General features: G+C 35.8%; 2 protein-coding genes across 2 annotated transcripts; one reads left to right on the forward strand and one right to left on the reverse strand.

Moving 5' to 3' along the window:
* Positions 1-973: 973 nt before the first annotated feature.
* On the reverse strand, positions 974-7,330 carry LOC120348008 (fibrinogen-like protein A). The gene is made up of 5 exons (XM_078118191.1): positions 6,351-7,330; positions 5,865-6,007; positions 5,311-5,410; positions 3,278-3,374; positions 974-2,729 (listed from the first exon to the last, which is right to left on the reverse strand). The coding sequence occupies exons 1-5, from the start codon at positions 6,739-6,741 to the stop codon at positions 2,453-2,455; spliced, it is 1,008 nt and encodes a 335-aa protein (XP_077974317.1). The 5' UTR covers positions 6,742-7,330; the 3' UTR covers positions 974-2,452.
* A 5,973-nt stretch (positions 7,331-13,303) lies between these two features.
* On the forward strand, positions 13,304-19,424 carry LOC120348183 (uncharacterized). The gene is made up of 5 exons (XM_039418307.2): positions 13,304-13,618; positions 13,804-13,885; positions 16,157-16,258; positions 16,740-16,874; positions 17,153-19,424. Exons 1-5 carry the CDS (start codon positions 13,335-13,337, stop codon positions 17,264-17,266), a joined length of 717 nt encoding a protein of 238 aa, XP_039274241.1. The 5' UTR covers positions 13,304-13,334; the 3' UTR covers positions 17,267-19,424.
* Positions 19,425-19,748: the final 324 nt, after the last annotated feature.

A 19,748-nucleotide genomic window follows, 5' to 3' on the forward strand; every position in this document is an offset into this window, starting at 1 on the left:
CAAACAACGATTACGCCACTCGCTAAAAGAACCGGCCTCTTTTTATCGAATTATGATTTTTCAGTTGCGCAAAGTATTTAATTGATGACTCCTACGAGTCTATTCATGATGTCTTGCTTTATTAATTTAATTGTGTGCTTGGTTGCTTCAACAAAATGAGAACATTATTATGAAATATCAAGGCAATCCACAGCCATAAAAAACTCTCTCAATCTGCCCGATTATATCTAGTTTGATTCGTATTATTGAGATGGTACGAATTATACAAACTTCATCTTTTCTTTTATGCTGCCATATATCATTAAATATCTTCAGCTGGATGCGTGGATTTCAGTACTTTCGTCTGTTATTTGTTTCTATTGATGAAAATTAACAGGTATCAATCTAGTACGACTAAATTGTTGGTGACTGACAAAATGGCCCGCGATAGCAAATGGGTTTGTCACCCCTGGCCTAGAACCTCCACATCTTACAGCGGAAAAGCATATAAGCATCACAAGAGAAACATCGAGAAATAGGAAAAAAAATTTTCGTTATACCCCGCATTCACACGCTCGCTCCGCATTAAGTACTATTCAAGCAGCCACTGATTACCAACGCTACGTAACCAAGCTACTATTATTAGGAACTGGACTAAAATCTTCCCGTCTCGACATTTCATCCAAGTTTTTTGGGTGAAAATATCGTTTTGACTAGAAATGGCATTGGTGTCGATTTAATCAGTATTTTGAGGGAGAAACATAAATAAATCATGAACTTTAAAAACGGCAGAGGTGGGGTTCTTTGCAAGGGTTCGTTCGAACCTGTTCTTAGAATGTCGTGATAATCAGTGAACCCGATCGTGTTTTAAAACTTATAAATAAATCCGGCATGGTTTTCTGGAATGAGGAAACCTGGTATTAGTGAGTTATCAAAATTTTATCACTCAAGCCTACTATAGAGTTTATGAAGCCCGAATGAAAACCAATTCACACTACATAGTTTTAATACATTCAAATAGTGGATACAATATAATGATAACTTGTTCATATTCATGAATGTTACCAAAAGCTTCACCTGGTTCATTCATTTTATCAATGTTTCCTGAAGGCGGGGTTAAGCATTCAAAGGTTATAGTAATTCAACTCGGGTTAGAATCTTGATTGACTGATAAAAATGACTTTAGAAGTGTTTGAAGTATACAGAGTACTTTCAATAGGCATCATACTAACTAAGATCTCGTGAATGAACGCGATTTTTTTATAGACGCTTATTCACGTTCTTCGTTATATTTGTGGAAAAAGGGGAATCTTTACGGCTCGGCACCGCCTACCCAATTTATTACACCCTGGGTGATGTGGCGCGCATGAGATTTGTAATAATACGTTTGTATTATTTGTTTAAATTAAGATACAATCAGTTTAAAACAGTTGAACAGTAACAGTTCAAAAGCTTTTATATGTCTATCGTTTAGTGGTGTGATCGGCATAGACATGAATACGTCACACACACCTGGACTTACAAAGCAGCCAACCAGAACGTCGTATTCTCGACACGTTACACAAAGTCACAACACATGACAGGATTTAAACCTAAGATGTACCACGTGCAATGCCAACACAGTTGGCACAAGGTTGGGGCAATGCATCGTAAATTTCTAATCATTCCTAATCGCAACTGGACGATTACTAATTTGTTGTTTTAAAACGTGGAAGGGGTGTTTTTCTCAAATCTTTTTGCATTAATGGAGGGCTGTGTACAGAAGATCCGAAATATCACTTTAATCTATAGGTAAATCGAATCCAAATATTGATTCCAAATGCGAAAAGTTGCTAAGAGACTATTACATTTTTTTTATGATTTCTCCGAGTCCTATGGGGCCCGATATTTCAATATATTTTAATCGGAGGAAGCAATTTTTCTTCCGCTGGTTTATCAATCTTTTTGGTAAATTTTGTGCTCTCAGACATTGTCGTACCAGAACAAATGCACGACCTTCGTCTTCATGTGTTTAGGGATTCCTCTTTTTCACATATATATTACTGAGTTCTATTAATCGTATTATCTAATTAACTGGTGAATTTAATATTTTTTCAATGCTCCATACTTCAAACATATCTACATTGAAATTTCTAATTTTGCTTTAAAATCTATGTTAATTCTATTGAAATTCTACACGGTATGTTTTAAATGATGAGGTAAATAAAAATTACTACAGTAGTAGCATTGAGCAATTGGTATTATTTGATCAAATATAAATTACGACTTTCCAAATTCGTACAATTCAATGCGTGTTGCTATAAAACTAAAAGTTTGGAATAGGTTAATACAATCATGAAAACACGTTCAGGATTACATCGCAGATTTTCTACTCGTGTTTTGAATTTTCAGTCTAAAACATAGTAAATCACAAAGTTGTTTTCGAATTTGAGAATCTCTACGTTGAAGTTGCTTGAACACCTGTGATGATTATTTACATCGGGAGAATCTTCATTTCACTGAACGAGAGATAAGATCCCCAGTGAAAGTAACTGTCATATTTTCCATTCAGGTTGGAACTCTCGCAATTCCCATACCACCAGGCACCATCGCGACTGCGAGCACAATTTCCATTTCCTCGTGAGTCATTGTCTACATCATAAGTGGAAAAATATCGATGATTATGATACAACATATTGTCTCGAGCATCACCAGAATATCCAGAGATTGTCAGCTGAAACTTTGACTTTTCACTTCCTACTTCGAATGTGCTGAAATAGAAATATAGTTCAAACATGATAAAAATAAGATTAGATTACAATTTAATATTTAAACTCTATAACACAAACAAGAGAGCAACGCTCAAATATATTGAAAGCCCATCGGATAGCACTGAGTTTGCTGTAAAGATCCGCGAACAAGCAATTCGTACATAATGTTTTACTACAACTAAAATGTAACAGAAATGTTTTTAATGAAATATCGGGTTTAATATGACTCAGAGGAAGTTCAAAAAAAAAATAAACGCAATAGCCTTCTACTGTCTCCCTCCATCAAAAATCGATTTTTTTCATTACTCGCTAGCAGACAACAACACAACGACAACGTGATATTGGGGTAAACAATCCACAAGGAGTTCAACTATAATTTTGAAAGAATTCCCAGGAATTAGTGGCCGCGAAATAAGTCCGAAAACTTTGCTTGATACTATTGTGACCGATGTTTTTGTGAGAACGAATACGATTGTAGAGAGACAGTGAAGAAAGTTGGATAAAAAAACTTTAGTGCCGTTAACGCTATAAATATATGGTGCCTTTACCTGTATTCTGCGTAATATGCTGTACCAGATTTTTGTCTCATATCAATACGAAGTTTATAATTTCTCGATGTTGTCAGTTGATGAATTGTTCGAAGACCTGAAAAACATGAAAAATTTGTCAAATTCATGGTATTTCACTATTCCAGTGAGCATAAATATATTAGATAATATGGATTGGGTTATAGAGCAGTGCTCGTCAACCTTTTTTGTAATGGTACACTCTTTCAACCAATTCTCAAAATCTGGTACACACCACCCGTCCTTTTGGATTTCATTTCAATGAATGCAGACAACCCTTGTTCGGAAAGGTATGTCGTATAAAGGCTATTCGTAAGAGAATGGTCACAGCCTTTTGTGAAAGATTGCGATACTCGGTAAATTCTAATATTGCTGCCTAAAATTAGTTGCATTTTTTATATGTTTTGAACTCTGCCCTTTGTACAAGATTTGAATGTAATTCACGCAGTTCATCAGTTATGTGTTCAAGAGCAACTTTTTCACTTGTGAATGACTGAACGACTCATATTAGAGAACCAAGATTCTGATATTCAACATCCGGAATATAGGCTCCGAAGTTTAGCAGTAGCACATCAAAATGCTTACCGTGTTTCCCCGAGAATAAGACGGTCTTATTTCAATTTTCTCTCTAAAATTATCACTAGGACTTATTTTGGGGGGATGTCTTTTATTTTGATTTATTAAAAGCAAAATTACAAAGTAGAGAATTGCGAGATTTTCAAATAAGCTTACTCATAAATATCACGTCTTTATTTAAAGTAATTGGAACTGCTAAATATAGATTATTAGTCATGCATTTGAAACGTGTAGGTGTCTTGCTATCGAATAGGTCAAAATAAAATTCGCGCTATCGACTAGGACTTATTTTAGGGGAAGGGCTTATATAAGAATCATTTTAAAAATCCAGGCTAGGTCTTATTTTCGGGGAAACATCTTGGTTTTCACGTCTGCGTTTCCATTTTCCCATCAACGAGTCTCAATGAAATATTCTAGACATTCTAAATCGGAAAAATCATAATTTGATACATTATTCTGCCAAACCTTCAATTTCATTTTAAAAGACTCAATCTTGCTACTAGCTTCAAAAATATCACTTCTCCCCTCGATAATTTTAACTGGTTTGTGATTTTAAATATTGCCGTTAGATAAGACAATTTTGCAAGTCAAAAAATATCTTGACAACTAGCAGCCATCCAAAGTTTTTCTTGGGTTAGAAGCATATCGTGTGATAGTGGGTACCTTACAAAATTTGACACGGCACATCCCTGGTACACCCTATCGACGTGGTACACCCTTCAAACCTTTAGGTACCCCCTGGGGTGTACTATACACCCGGTTGACGAGCAGTGTTATACAGTAATAAGCACATTAAACTATTATTAAGATAACATCTATAGGTCTATTCACTGAACCTCATTCTGAAATGAATAGGGTAAGCTAGGTGCTTGATAGGCCGAGGTGGCTGAGCTTGGTTTGAAAACATCAACGTCACAATGATGAGGAATCTCATATTTGGTTTATCAACCTTACAGGTATATTGAATTTCCCTAGATGTACCCTATATGCAAACTTAAAGACAAATTGATTTGGATTATAATTGATTTTACGTTATAGGCTTAAGTTTGGAACAACTTAAGATGCAAATTAATGAGTAATGAGATAATGGCCACAAAGCTAGGAATCGTTAACCTATTGATCGTATTTGAATGACTGTGAGCTATATTTGTTTTTTGAATCTGTTTATTTGAATACTTTTTTAGACTGTTTGCAGATTTGTGTAAAACAATTATTCAAGCAGAGTAACTAGTAACCGTGGACAATTTCGAGTAATACCAAGGCACTTTTAGACAAACATGCTTGAGAATTGCAACGAAACGAGCCTAATTTACCATTATATCATATATAAAGCAAGGCAACATTGTTTCATATTGCACGTTTGACACTGACAGTGGTTGACCGGTCAATCAAAGTAATTTCTTTGTAATTCCCCGACCTAAATAGGCCGTCACACGTACCAAGCCAAAATTCTCCATTTTTATCTCCAACACCTCTGGCATAACTTTCCCAGTTTCTGTCATGAAACCTGATTGATCCATCTTGCCGTCTCTGAATTGTCTGGAAGATATAATTGTATTACTTATATAATTTGTAAAATAAAAATAAATTTCACAAAATTCATTAAAATTATAAGGGCATTCCGAACTTTGTATTTTCTTTGCATACTAAAAGTTGTCTAATTTTACCGGTTTTTAAGTTTTATGCCAAGTTGTGCTATATATTGCTATAAATCACGCTCTATTACTAGCTTCTATAAACCCAGGGAGACGGGCACAATAAGCCGCTACAAAGACAACTAGTCGTGTATTTAGAGCTTGGTTTAGACATTAGAGCGAATGATTGACGAACAATATAATTGAAACGAATGCATCATGGGTGGGTAATGAACAAAGAGCACTTTTGATATTTGATGATTTGGTCGATATCGAAATTAATTGACCATGCGTCATTCTAGCAAGATCAGAATAATGCAATAAGTCAACAAAGAAAGTAAAAACTAAAAAAATCTTACAATCCATCCATCTTCATTCACTGAATATAGTTCGCAATTTACTGTAGCAGGTCTGAAGTTTCCTTCCTTTCTCCATGGATATATTTTTTCATCCGTCCCATTTTGGTCACAACTTGATGGAAAAAGGAAATCAACCTTTCCAACTAAAAATGTTTTGAAGTACAAATAACAAAAGTACAAATAATGTAAATATCCCCAAGCAAATTTTCAATATCGACAAAAGAATGAAAAAAAAATACTTAATCTAGTTAATATTTATTAACGTGTTAGGCCAGTTTTAATTTGACTTTCGGATATAGTGATCGAACATCTTGGCGCTTATACTAAACTCGACAGAGAAACATTATCGATTAATAGTGTAGAAGAGTATTTTGTTTCAGCTATAAATTACCAGTTCAGAGTAGAATCCATGCATATAGATATTTCGACTAAGTTTGCTCATTGCGGGAGTTTATCTGATTAATTTAGATCTTTGTAAATACTTACCTTCCAAATTTCTGATAGTTCGATTCATCTGAATATTTGTTGTTTCGAGATCCTGAATTTGTTGTTTCATTTCTCGATTTTCTGTTTCAATTTTATCCATTTTCCTTCTCATGTCCCTCATTGCCTCTTCATCAACAATGTCACACTGACAAGATTCTCTCTTTTCTCCTTTTATTCCAGGCAATCCATTCATTCCTCGTTTTCCTGGTCTTCCCTGAGATGTAGATGTTCGAAGTGTCGACGTAGCATGTTCTGTGGTTTTTCCAGGTTGACATAGTGTTGTTGTTGTAGTGCAAGTGTAAGGAGGAGAAAGTATATGCTTTTGAGCTTGTGTTGAAGTCATGCAAAGAATGCATATAAGCAAGGAATAGCTAACCATGGTTATGTTCATTTATCTAAAAGATTACATTGTTGCTCGTTAATGGCAAATCTTCGGATCGACCAAACCTTGAAATGCGTTTGAGTCCTCAAGCTTATTCACTAGACCAGGCGTGTCCAACCTTTTTAGTGTCGCGGGTCACTTTCACATGGGGAAATTCATTGCGGGCCGCAAACGTTTTTACCAAACTTAAATAGCCATCCAATTCCGATTTACGTTAGAATTTGAGCGTCGCTAAATCATACGCAATATTGCACAACATATTTGCGGATTTCTGAACACAAGATGCACACAAAGACAATGAAATTCAACTCAAATTTTATGCAAAATTCACATGCATTGGTGTAAAAAAAAATAAAATCAACAATTTTTCTCTTCAAATAGTTCGAAACTTGCTTTTGATTGTCATTGCTCAACTGTTCAATATCAACGGATAGTTTTGATACCGCACATTGTAACTAACTGGCTTGTCAAATTTTCGTACGTCAGTGTACTCCTATGCTTCGACTTCATAATTTTCAAATTATACGACTTCAAGCTCTCAGATTTATGGCATATTAGGCATACATCGTTGCTTACAACTCTTCCCAATCCTTTTGATATTTCTGATTTTCATCCTCAATCTTCATCTAATTTGCTCCAGACATACTGGTGGATTTGTTTTCGTGATACAACATCGATAGAACACAGTACCGGCTCGACTTCAACCCTAATGACTTCACAATTGTATCGACACAGATGTTGCACGCTTTAGCCCGCTCTAAAATCATGTTCTGTGACGCTCAACAACGCTTTTCTTATGGCGGAGTCGCCTGAAATTATATCCTAAATTCTAGTGAGATTTGATATCACACCAGGAAATTTTTATGTTAAATATGTTTGTATGTCCGTATTTATATAAAAACTTAAAGTGGGCCGCACGAATCCTTCCTGTGGGCCGCATGCGGCCCGCGGGTTGGACATCCCTGCACTAGACGACAATATTTCGTTTTATGAACGTCTAAATGTCTTTGATACAGCCTGTGGAGTCTGAAAACATTTACAATCGATTCCTGATTCAGACTGGAAAACATTTTGACTCAACTCGAAACCAGATCGAGTGGCCATTTCTCAAATACTCAGAATGACACGAATCATCTAAATGGAACGAAGGACTCGTGATCAACTAATCGCTAGTGAGACTTAACTCAGTGGTTGACCTGACTTCAAACCCTACACTCGGGTAACCAGTGACTCGACCTAATTCAAACCTCGGGATTTAAAAAACTACTCAACTCCTGTTCCCAAAATCGAGTAAATAAAATTTTCAGAACTGGTCAACTACTGGTATCTGATATAAAGATACGTGTAAACTTGCCTCCACAGAACGGCCCGTTTCTTATTGTGTTATTTGACAGATCGCAATTTTTTTAATTTTCACTCCAATGCATTCATGTGATGCCCGATTATCGCTAAATTTACTTAATAGAACCTGAAAAAAATCTGATGAATTCGAAATTGTGATAAATTACACAAACGGTTTGAAAAGGGTTACAGTTTTTAAAAATACTGTATGAATAATAAGGTTCATACACTCTTATGACTACTGAAGTCTCACTATGAACTAATTTTGCTCTTATTTCAACTGTCAAAAATTGACTATCCTACTACTTTTACTTTTTTGTTAAGTCATGTGAATAATATGTCTCACATATGAAATTTCTTAACAATTGGTCCAGATTTATAAGCTCCAGTCAAAGAAAGTGAATAGTTGTGTTGTCACATTCAATCCCATTCAAATAAATAAACACTATTGAGAGTGCGCTGATATTAGTACAGCTTTAATCGACTCACGTTGTTATGTTTTTCAATATTTTGAATTCCCGCTTATATTTTTCAACATTGAAAATACGACGCCTTTCATTCAATCCGTCAAATCTACATAAACATTCTCTAAAATACGTTTTTATTTTCTGAAGAAATTCGATCGTGCGAATCGAATGTTGAGTCTTCGAAAACTGCGGCTTTAGCTGGTTCAAACATTGTTGATATATTGTGGGAAAACGATTGAAATAACAAATAATATTTTCTCATATCCACCTGTCTTCATCATATCATAGTAAATATTTTTCTAAATGATTAAAAGATTTTGAGTGACATAAGGAATTCCAATAAACAGCATACAACTCCCAGATGGTGTTTACAATACGCGCATTCTATTCAAACTATCACATATATCCAAATGAACATCGTCCCAAATTCTCGTCTAGATTCTGATTTACGTGAGAAATCCCGATAAACAGCTCACAATATCCAAAATCTGTTTGAATTTAACAAATCACTTGGTCATTGAAAACTTCCTGAAATATATAGGTTTGGGCCAAATAAAAATCGTTCAACTATGACGAACTTAGCAACGATTATTCCACCGGAGTTTCTTATAAAACTCGGCATCAATGAAATTTCAATTTATTTTGTTTCCCCGAAATATTCAGTTCCTTTACCAAAACCACTCGTACACCAGAAAAATCTAAACATTTATCCACACGACGTTCATAACTCGTTTCTTTGCACTCCCACCCATCGAGATTATAATTTTATCGTTTAATTAAACAATTCGTTTTCTTCGCACATGTATTGTAGTCTATTGCGTAACCGTAACCTATAGCATGATCAAAATGGTGGCGAAGTTTCGTCTTTTTTAAATTTGATTGACCGCTAATTATTTCAATCTATCATTCAACCAGCGACGCTTAAAATAATTTAAATTGTAGATTCGTTTTATATTATTTACCCCAAGGGTCTGGGTTAGGGGTGCACAACATCTAAGGGTCGAAGGTAAAAAGTGCGGCGATGCTAGTGTGTTTTTAGTTGGAAATAAGGAATACCTACGAGTTAATTACCTAAAACGGAGGTGACGAATTTGCGACCCACCAACGGATTTCGTGCGACCCGCGAAGCATTCAGGCAATTCAGTGTATGTTTTGCTTGAAGTCATAAACCTTTAGGAACTGTACATAGAAAACGCCAGTATTATTTATATTAATGGCAACATTATTTCCAATATATTTATTTTTGTTGTATTATCTATACCTTTTACAATGGATCAAAATGACTATTGTCGTTTGCCGTTGGCTTGTTAACGAACGCACAGGGAGAACGGGTAATCTTACTTTGTAAAAATGTAATGTTTTCGCTCCCGATACACGAGGTATGGAAGGTTTATTACTTCAGCTCAATGATCAAAACAATGGAAAATTTTGAAAAATGTCTACATAATAAAAATCGGTTAATCGCCACAGGATTGATCTGTTTATAATTTATATATTCGAAATTTTGCGAAATACGAATCTTTTATACAAAGCTCCCGCCACTAATGCAAAAATGTGGATTGTGAGAAAAATATCACGCTCTGAAAAATCAGTAATTATCCAATTGCGGTTCGGGTTTGGAATTATTTGAGAATTTAAATTTCAGGCACAATCTTCATTCCTAGCCCGCACCCTAAAACCGTAAACGGAACATTTTATTTTTCGGTATTTTGATCGGAGGCGGTCGGTGGTGTTTTAAATGGCCAGGGGAGGTGCAATCGAAGCGTAGGTTGAAATACGTCCATAGGCGCAGCCAGAATAAGCAAAAGGATGGGTAAATCGGAAGGAATACGGAAATTTACATGCAACAGTCGACGTAGGCCATTTGTGAAAACAGCCCACTTTTTCGACGGATAATTTTTCTCCAAATATAGTTCATAACAAATTTTGGAGCTCCTGAAGTATGCGCACCAAGATGGCGCACAACCTGAACTCAGGTTGTGTACCAGGTTAGGGTTCAGGTTGGTGCGCATACTTCAGAAGTACCCAAATTTTTAACTCGAAAATTTAGAAAAGTCATTTCAGTAGACAGTACAGTATTCCGTGCAATATACCATGATATTGTTTTTTATGCGGCAGGAAATGCGTCAGCAAAGACTTGATTATGCTCTTCACATAATTCTACTCCTGCAAAGCCTCGTTAAGAGCGACTGACAAAAACAGCTCGTAAAAAGTTATTCAATATCTATCTCTCTTTCAGACAAAATTCTTTGTAAAAGAAATAGTGCCAAACCACCAACAGTGCAGGTATAATGAAAAGAAACTCGAAAACCAACAGCATATGGTAAAGAAAAAGACTAACAGTGGAAAATGAAAACAAAGTGCAAAATGTTATAACCGGTCTCTTTATTTCTAATTATGATACCTATTACAGAGCTTTATATATTTATAATAAATAGAATGAGGAATTACTAGCATGCCAGAATGCGACTTCAGTGTCGCCAGGAATGTGCTGGGGATATTAATCATTCAAATGGCGCACTTTGATTTAAAAAATATGTATATATTTTGCATACTAAATCAATAAGATTTCCTACATTTCCTGTCATCAGATAACAGATAACAAATAAAGCATAAGAATAGCTGACATAGAAGAATCTGAATCAGGCAAGGAAATTATAATGCAGCTAATTTTTGCAGCACCAAAAGTGGTAAATTTTATATTCATACCAATCATCATATCTAAATGTTACATACTACAGGGCTGGTATGGAAAACTCGACTAAGATTGCAATTTGATGGAAATATCGAAGTTGTAGGATTCATTGCATGAAGTCAACTTTGCAATGTTTAATTTGTTCATTCAGGCATGATTTGAATGATTTCTTTCTGTTTTCTGTTTGTAATTGAATTTTTTGATGCTTTTCCAGTAGTTTTTCACTCAAAAAATACCTTCCACAGAAAGTAAATTTGAGGACATGTATTTCTAACTGTTTCTTAAGATGACTTTTCATTGCATTGCACTCGTGAAAACAATTTTGCGGAATAAACAATATAGTTTCCTCGGAACCGAATGCATTTGAACGACTAATATTAATGTGTTTAACTTTCCTTTGAGATTTAAAATTTTTCTGCATGTATACCCCCTTCAGCATAGTTTGTCTGTCTGTTGTCCGTTATACTGTTATCGGTAATATCCCACTTAAGTCTGATCATAGTCCAGTCCTGTGAATCAGAGCTGTAATCTCACAGTTAGAATTCATCCAGCCGTCACCAGTAATTTGTAAGTATAGTCACTTACAGATATTCTAGTACATGCAATTCCACCCATTTAGGTATGGTTCTCCCAGAACGAATGGAAGCATATCTTGATCATATTTCAAAACATGCCCCCACGTCCTGTCATCGTTCCACAGAATATTCAACATACCCGGGATCGGATCGTGTCATTTTCAGGTCCTAAGCACGCAAGACTTGGGTGCCCTTTATGTAAAAGAATTATTAAACTAGTGTTATCTAAAATGGAATATATAAGTTTCAGTATTTAGTAGGCTACTTACTGACTGAAGGCCAAGTTATGATTAATTAACATGATGTTTTTTGAAATAGTTCTAATGCATACAAACATTTATGGAGAGGGTTGAAAGATTATACTGTTTATTTTGACTGGGCCAATATTGAGGTATGAATCGTCTGACCAACTCCAATCATTTCCTTAAACACTGAGGCATTATTGAAAATTTGTCTTGGGAAATATCTGTGGTGCCCCTTTCTCTTGGTACCTACGTGCTTGTTATGCTTAATGAATTGTTAATCCAGCCCTGGACATACCATGTTAGCCAGAAAGGCTACAAATTTGGGTATTCCCGAAGGACGTGAACCAAGATGGCGGGCACCGGAACGTAGTATGTGTACCAGGTTAGGGTTTGGCCATAATTTCAGGTACAAATACTACGGGAGTCACTTGGCTAATCACCAAACTTGTAAGAAAACTAAAATAAGGAAAACTTGAATAAAATTAAGTTTGAATAAATTTAAATATTTTGCTGTGCGTGCTCAATAAAAACCAATTCATTTATTAAATATAGCTCAAAAAAGACCTCGATCTTATTGGTGGCCGCAGTGCTTTTACAAAAACGCAATGCGACAGTCTGCATAAAAAGGCTGTTGTATCATGTGGCCTAGGCTAGGCGTACATCGAATATATTACTTCTAGAAAGCTCTTGTGACTTAGAATAGTTGACTTCACTCTTTATGCAGCATTCTTCCTTTACGCGAATATGGATCGACCAGCGCGAAGACACAAAAATCAGATAAGTCGGCTAGTACGTCACACAGGAACCCCCCAGTTAATACGGTAGCTATAATTATTTATGAGTAATTTGTACGGTACACAATCATACGGAAAGGAACTGAATATATTCAGTTCATTACGACACAATGGCCGGATCTGCATCGCGTAATGTCGGATAGTTTCGCGTGGCATCGCGTGTTATCGGATTGCTTCGCTATATTTCACGCTTTCGCAAATTATTCTTATTTTCGGACGTCTACGGTTCTGAGTACTGGTTGAGGGGACGCCAAATAATTAATAATAACAATAGTGAATAGACAAAACACCCTTTAATTAATTTAAAACTATTAAAAAAGAAAAAAGATCGGTAATAAGCTGGATCGAAAAAACTAAATTTCGCGATCATGCTCTTTACTTGTAAAAATGATATTGTTACGTCATAATTTTAGCAAAATCTACAATTTTGTAACAATGTAATTCAATTAAAGATATTATTTCACGACTGATATCGCTGAGTAAAGATGGAATTCTTACAAGCTTTATTGGAGTTTATCTTGCCGTTCTTTGGATTTGCAGTGGTTGAGGAGGTGGTTCCGGTCATTCCGGAACCTAAACCATGTGAAGGGCTGGTTGAGTGCTTCATGGAGGGTCTAGAATACCTGGCTCCGGCAGGAAGTTCTTCGGACTACATGGCAGTTTTGGAACATATTCGCAATGACTTCGTACTTTCGAGAGTTCTTCTTTTGGTTCAAATTGTGTTGATGTGTGTGGTCTTCCGCAAGCATGTTGCAATCTTCGTGAAGGGGTGAGAGACATATTTCTGATTTGTAGACATACTAGGCTACCGGTAGGCATGTAGGCTCCCCTGTCTGACCATATAGATATATCCAACCCCATTGCAGTTGCACCCTTGTAACCAATGAAGTATATTTGACTAAATGAATAGGCAGTACCGTGCTGGTTACTACAACACACACCCCTTGTATTCAGATTGCTCTTCTGTATGAAGATGGTAATCAATGAACTTGGACGAATGATGGCGTTTGACCACATCAGAAAATCCGAGGAGGAGGTAAGTTATGATTAGGTTACTGGAATATTTAGTGATGGGGGGGGGGGGGGGTGTTGCGTTGATATTACTAGCTTTGCATACATATTCATTATACATATTATCAATGAGACCACCCCCCAAACCCCAAACCCCCCCTTCAATACTAAATATCTACAGGGTAGTAGACCACAGGTTTGAAAATTCATCCCACGCGGAAAAATATGAAGTGACTTAAATTTTTTTTCAACATTACCTCTGATGATGGATGCTTTCATTTGAGCCCAAATGTGCATTTGTATTCGTATCGTAACTGTTGAGTTATATAATAATGTTATTCAACTTTTAACTCGTAACAGTATAGTTTCAGTGTATACTCTAATCATTCAAAATCCATCCCACGCGGAAAAATAAAAAGTGGCTTGGAATTTTTTAACATTACCTGTGATGTGATGCTTTCAGTTGGACACATTTATGCATTTGTATTCATAACGTAACTGTTGAGTTGAATAATAGTGTTTTTTTGAATTTTAACTTGTAACGGTATAGTTTCAGTGTATCCTGAATATTCAAAATCCATCCCACGCGGAAAAATAAAAAATGACTGGGAATTTTTTCAACATCACCTATGATGATGGGTGCTTTCATTTGGGCATAAACCTGCATTTGTATTCATATCGTAATTGTTATATTGAATATTACTGTTATTCAACTTTCTACTCGTAACGGTATAGTTTCAGTGTAGGTTAGTCATTTAAAATCCATCCCACGCGGAAAAATAAAATGTGACTTGGAAATTTTTTCAACATTACCTCTGATGATGGATGCTTTTGTTAGGTTATAAATCTGCATTTGTATTCATATCGCAACTGTTGAGTTAAATAATAGTGTTACGCGACTTTAACTCGTAACGGTATAATTTTAGTATATCTTGGCCATTCAAATTCCATCCCACGCGGAAAAATAAAAAGTGACTTGGAATTTTTTCAACATTACCTCTGATGATGGATGCTTTTGTTTGGTTATAAATCTGCATTTGTATTCATAACGCAACTGTTGAGTTAATAATAGTGTTACGCGACTTACCTTGTAACGATATAGTTTTAGTATATCTTAGCCATTGAAAATTCATCCCACGGGGAAAATTAAAAAAGTCCCAATAACAATTCTCAATATCAGATCTTGGAGATTTTGTTACACAGACACAAAACTGTTTTTGTCAGAGCATCTTGTTTGTTAGCAGGTTGTCAGAGTTATTCTAATTTATACTCAAAGCAGAAATGCGGAAGTTAGAAATAGTACTATCTGATCTCATCATCTACGGAGCAGGCCATAGTCATTAAAATCCTTCCCACACGGAAAAATAAATTTGACATACAAAATTCATAACATTAAATTTTATGAATAAAGCGGTTGCCAGAACACTTATTTGCATTTATACTAAAATCGAAACTTTTAGGTCCGTCGGAGAAAAATAATAGCCTATTCGACCATTGCCTCATAACTATAGAGGAGCCATACTCATTCAAAACTATCCCACGCGTAAAAATATAATGTTTATAAATCATTTTTAAACTGGCTCATATAAAATATTGTGATTACTTCATCATAATTTTCGCAATAATGATCAGATAAAAACCGATGAGTTGGGTAAAAATTTCATTCGGCTTCCGAATCGCGGTAAGAAGCTAGACCATACTCATTTAAATCCATTCTACACGAAAAAATAAAAGCCCCACGGCCACAAACAATTTTTAATATCAGGTCTTGTGGAGAAAGGGGCTACCATAGCACAAATCCGGTTTTGTGGTTCTTGATTTCGTTAGTCAGGGAGGTTGGCACGGTTCAGCTAAGGATTTGCACGCAAAGCGGATCTATTAAGTCTGAAAAAGCAATCATCGGCTTCTGACTCATCCATAGAGAGGGCCATAGTAATCAAAAATTCTTCCCACGCGGAAAAATAAAATGTGCTGTACAAAATTTTTAGCATTGTGTCTTGTGAAAATAGCGGTCGTCCGAGCGTAAATCTGCATTTGAAGTTAAACCGGAACGTTATTCGGCCTCTGAATCATAGCCATAGGGTGACCATCATTGATAAGAACCGATCAGTTAGGGAAAATGTCATTCGGCCATCGAATCGCGGTAATACAGCAGACCAGACGCGCGTGCGTAGCACTATCCAAGGATCCATTAAAGATTGAATAAATAAAGTAGTTAGGAAGGCAAAGGGAGAAATTTATAGGTTGTGTAAGATTGGGAACCACTGCTTCTAAATCATATCCATGTTTTCACCAGATTGAGAACCTTCGCTTGCTGGCCGTTAACACTACTAAACTTGTTGATGCCAAACTTGCTGTGCTTGAGGCAAAGTTGGAGATGATTGCTGAGGAAAAAAAGGTCTGTTTTTTTTTACTTTTTATCTTACAACATGATCACTTCGTTATTGTTTATGGGTTTGTATTAAATTTCCGGTACTCCCGTAGTATGTGAACCAAGGTGGCAGACACCGGAACGTAGTATGTGTGCCAGGTTAGGGGTAGGCCGTAATTTAAGGCGCAAAGACTACGGCAGTCACTTGGCTAGTCGCCAACCTCGTGATAAAACTAAAATTGGAATAAAATTATGGCCTAACCCTATCTTGTTACACATACTACGTTCCGATGTCCGTCATCTTGGTTCACATACTACGGGAACACCAAATCTTAAACTAGATATACATACATTCTTCAAATAAAATTAAAAGGAAGTAACTTAAGTTGAGTTGGTATATTGCGAGATTTCAAAAAGCAAAAATGATGAGTTGAACGTAGAACGGGCAGGACAGTAAGTTACATGCTTATATTCCAAAATAAATCATACGTTGACTGTTACACTCAAGGCACTGAAAGAGGAACTTGCTAGTTTCAAGGCTACAGTGACAGAACACCAGAAAGAGCACCTTGATATTACCATGAGATGGGCAAAGCACGTTGAAGATATGATGGACAGGAACAAATATCTTGAGGCTAGACGAGTAAGTTAGAAGTGTGAGCTTAGAATAAATGCGCCTGCAAGTCGACAGAACGTTGTGGAATTCTAAAGTAGTCCAAACAGGAATTTAGATTTTTAAATGGTGCCCGGTAAAGAAATGATAGGTCTTTATTGACATAGTTTGGTTCAAGCATTCGAAACACGATTTTTAGGCAGGATTGGATTTATTTTAGAGTTTAGCATCGCTAGATAGATCTGTCTTATCAGTTCAACTTTATCCGTGGAGAAATATATTTTTGCTACTTATAAATTTATGTTTAGGTTGCTGCTGCTAAGAGGTCTACTGGAATTCCCTTGCTCAACTCGCCTAGACCGATCTCGCCAAGACTTATTGGCGGCGCCAGCACCGTTACCGTTGCTGGCACCAACAAATAATTTTCCAGCAATACTTTTTTTTATTTATTTTTTTTTTATAATTTAGAAATAGTATTATTTAGGCTTAAATAGTTTTTATATTTTAGGGGTGGGTCACAAAACCTGATTTTAAATTTATTTAAATTATTTTTTTTTTGTAGTGATAAATCTAAAATGTTAGTATAGTAAGTTAATTCCAATTTCAAGTATTATTTTTAACACACATATTGCAACCTTAATCCAACAATGAATTTAATATAGCTATAGATTAAATTAGAAAATAATGAATTTTTGCTAATGGCATGAAATTTCATACCAGAATATGAGTTTTTTGTCACTATACCGTCGGCTCCAGAATTTGGGTTTGATATTTTGCTCGGAACTTTGTTCTGAAATATTTTTTTGGTTGTAATATCCAATTTTTCGGAATTGATACACGACATTTATATGGGTACAGATGCTAGATTGTTCTCATTTATTCCTCGATATTGATAAGATGATTGTAGGTTAAAAACTATTTCGAATATGCCTGATACTGAAACCAGACATTTATCCCGTGAAAGGGAAAGACGATAAAATGGCTTATTCTTGTGTCAAACCACGGGCCCACGGTCTCTCGCCAGGGTATTAGACCTGACCCGGAGAGGCCGGGTTTGGCATTTGAATAAGCTGTTTGTTGGCATTCCACTTTCGGGGTGAGCGTTCGGTTTGGGGATTAAAACATATTTGATATAAACTTCAATCTGTAGTTTATCTGAATCGATTCGGGGGATCAATTTCGTATTTCTGGATTTTAAATTACGGTCGCGCTGAATTCTGAAAATTTTCCCTATCATTTGTGCGGATTGTATGTTGCCAGGATTTTCAACTGCGAGGTGAGAGTCCCATCAAATGTTCGTGCAACTTTTTGACCGATTGTTCATTGGAATTTCCAAAAATTTCATTGGTTTTACGTTAACACGCGAGACAAGAATGGAATTACAAGGAATAACCTGAGTAATTAATCTGCTATTTTTGAAATATTTGGGATTCTTCGTAGCTCAGTTGGGAGAGCGCCCTTCAATCAGAGGGAGGTCATGGGATCGAGTCCCATCTTAGTTTCCAGAATATTTCTATTTAGCGGTATTTTTTATAACATGGTCAATGTTCTTTGTGATTTTTACTTCAGATGAATTGTGTGTTCTGCGGTTGCGTTTCTAAATGAATGTATGGGTTAAACTTCAATATTTGGCCGATTTATGGTTTATTGCTTAGAAGATTAAAATGAATCATTTCGGTTATACAACTTCAGTAGACAATATACAGGGGAAAATTAGTTTTTTTTCATTGAACTTCAAAAGCGATTAAAAATTTAAATTTCGGGCAAATTTTTGACTGATTGTCGATTGAAATTTTCGAACAAATTGTTGGTTTCATGTGAGGCAGGAAAGGAGTTAGTTAAAAGGAACCGCCTGTGTGTGATAAATCTGTTATTTGGGGGGTATTCTGGATTCTATGTAGCTCAGTTGGGAGAGCGCCCTTCAAACAGAGGGAGGTCATGGGATCGAGTCCCATCTTAGTTTCCAGAATATTCCTATCTAGCGGTATTTATCATACATGGGATATGTTCATTATAATTTTCACTTTGACTGAATTGCGTGTTCTGTGGTGCGTTTCCAAATGAATGTCTCAGTTCAATTATTGTCCGATTTTTGGTTTTACGCTTTAAAAATTAAAATCAATCATTTTGGTTATACAACTCCAGTAGACAATATACAAGGGACACTGAGCAATTTTATTGAAATTCAGAAGCGATTAAAATCTCTAGAGATGGTTGAAAGCCGAGCTATGTGGCAATCTCAAATTCTGGGTTATTTTTATGACAAATAGCATAAGGAGCATCAAACGTGTATGCATGTATGGATATTTTTTGAATTCTAGTCTAAATTCACACTGACGAATAGTATTCTTAATTCTACAACGTATATCATTATTTGGCCTTTTTTTTTAATTCAATTCGGCTTTTAAAATCAGGTTTTGTGACCCACATTATATAGAATTTTGTAGGCACTTAGTAGATTTTGTAGGCACTTATTAGGTTTAATATTTTTAGATATAAATCTTCGTATTGTTTGTTGTGTTAGTTTTTTTTTTCGTAGTAATTAGGCACTTATAGTAGAATAAATATTTGTAGATATAATTTGTCGTTTTGTTTCGAGTCATTTTTGGTGGGGTTACAAGTTGAAAATGGAGAAGCGACATTTTCAACCAACTGCGATCTAAGATGTCTGGTCCAAGCCACGTGGGCAGGGGGAAGCGGGCCCATGCAGTACGTTGTTGGTTTTTGTTAGTAAATGAATTTGATCTTATGCATGTGAGTTTGTAGCTCAATTTGATAATTTATCTTTCTATTCATTTTAGACTTAATTTTTGGTTAGAAAATTGAAAATTTCCCAACAGTTGATTCGTATTCTCGCTTCTGTCATGTACACACAATACTAATTCGGACTTCTGGTGAAACGCG

Source organism: Styela clava, chromosome 11 (assembly GCF_964204865.1).
Source record: "Styela clava chromosome 11, kaStyClav1.hap1.2, whole genome shotgun sequence".
NCBI lineage: Eukaryota > Metazoa > Chordata > Ascidiacea > Stolidobranchia > Styelidae > Styela > Styela clava.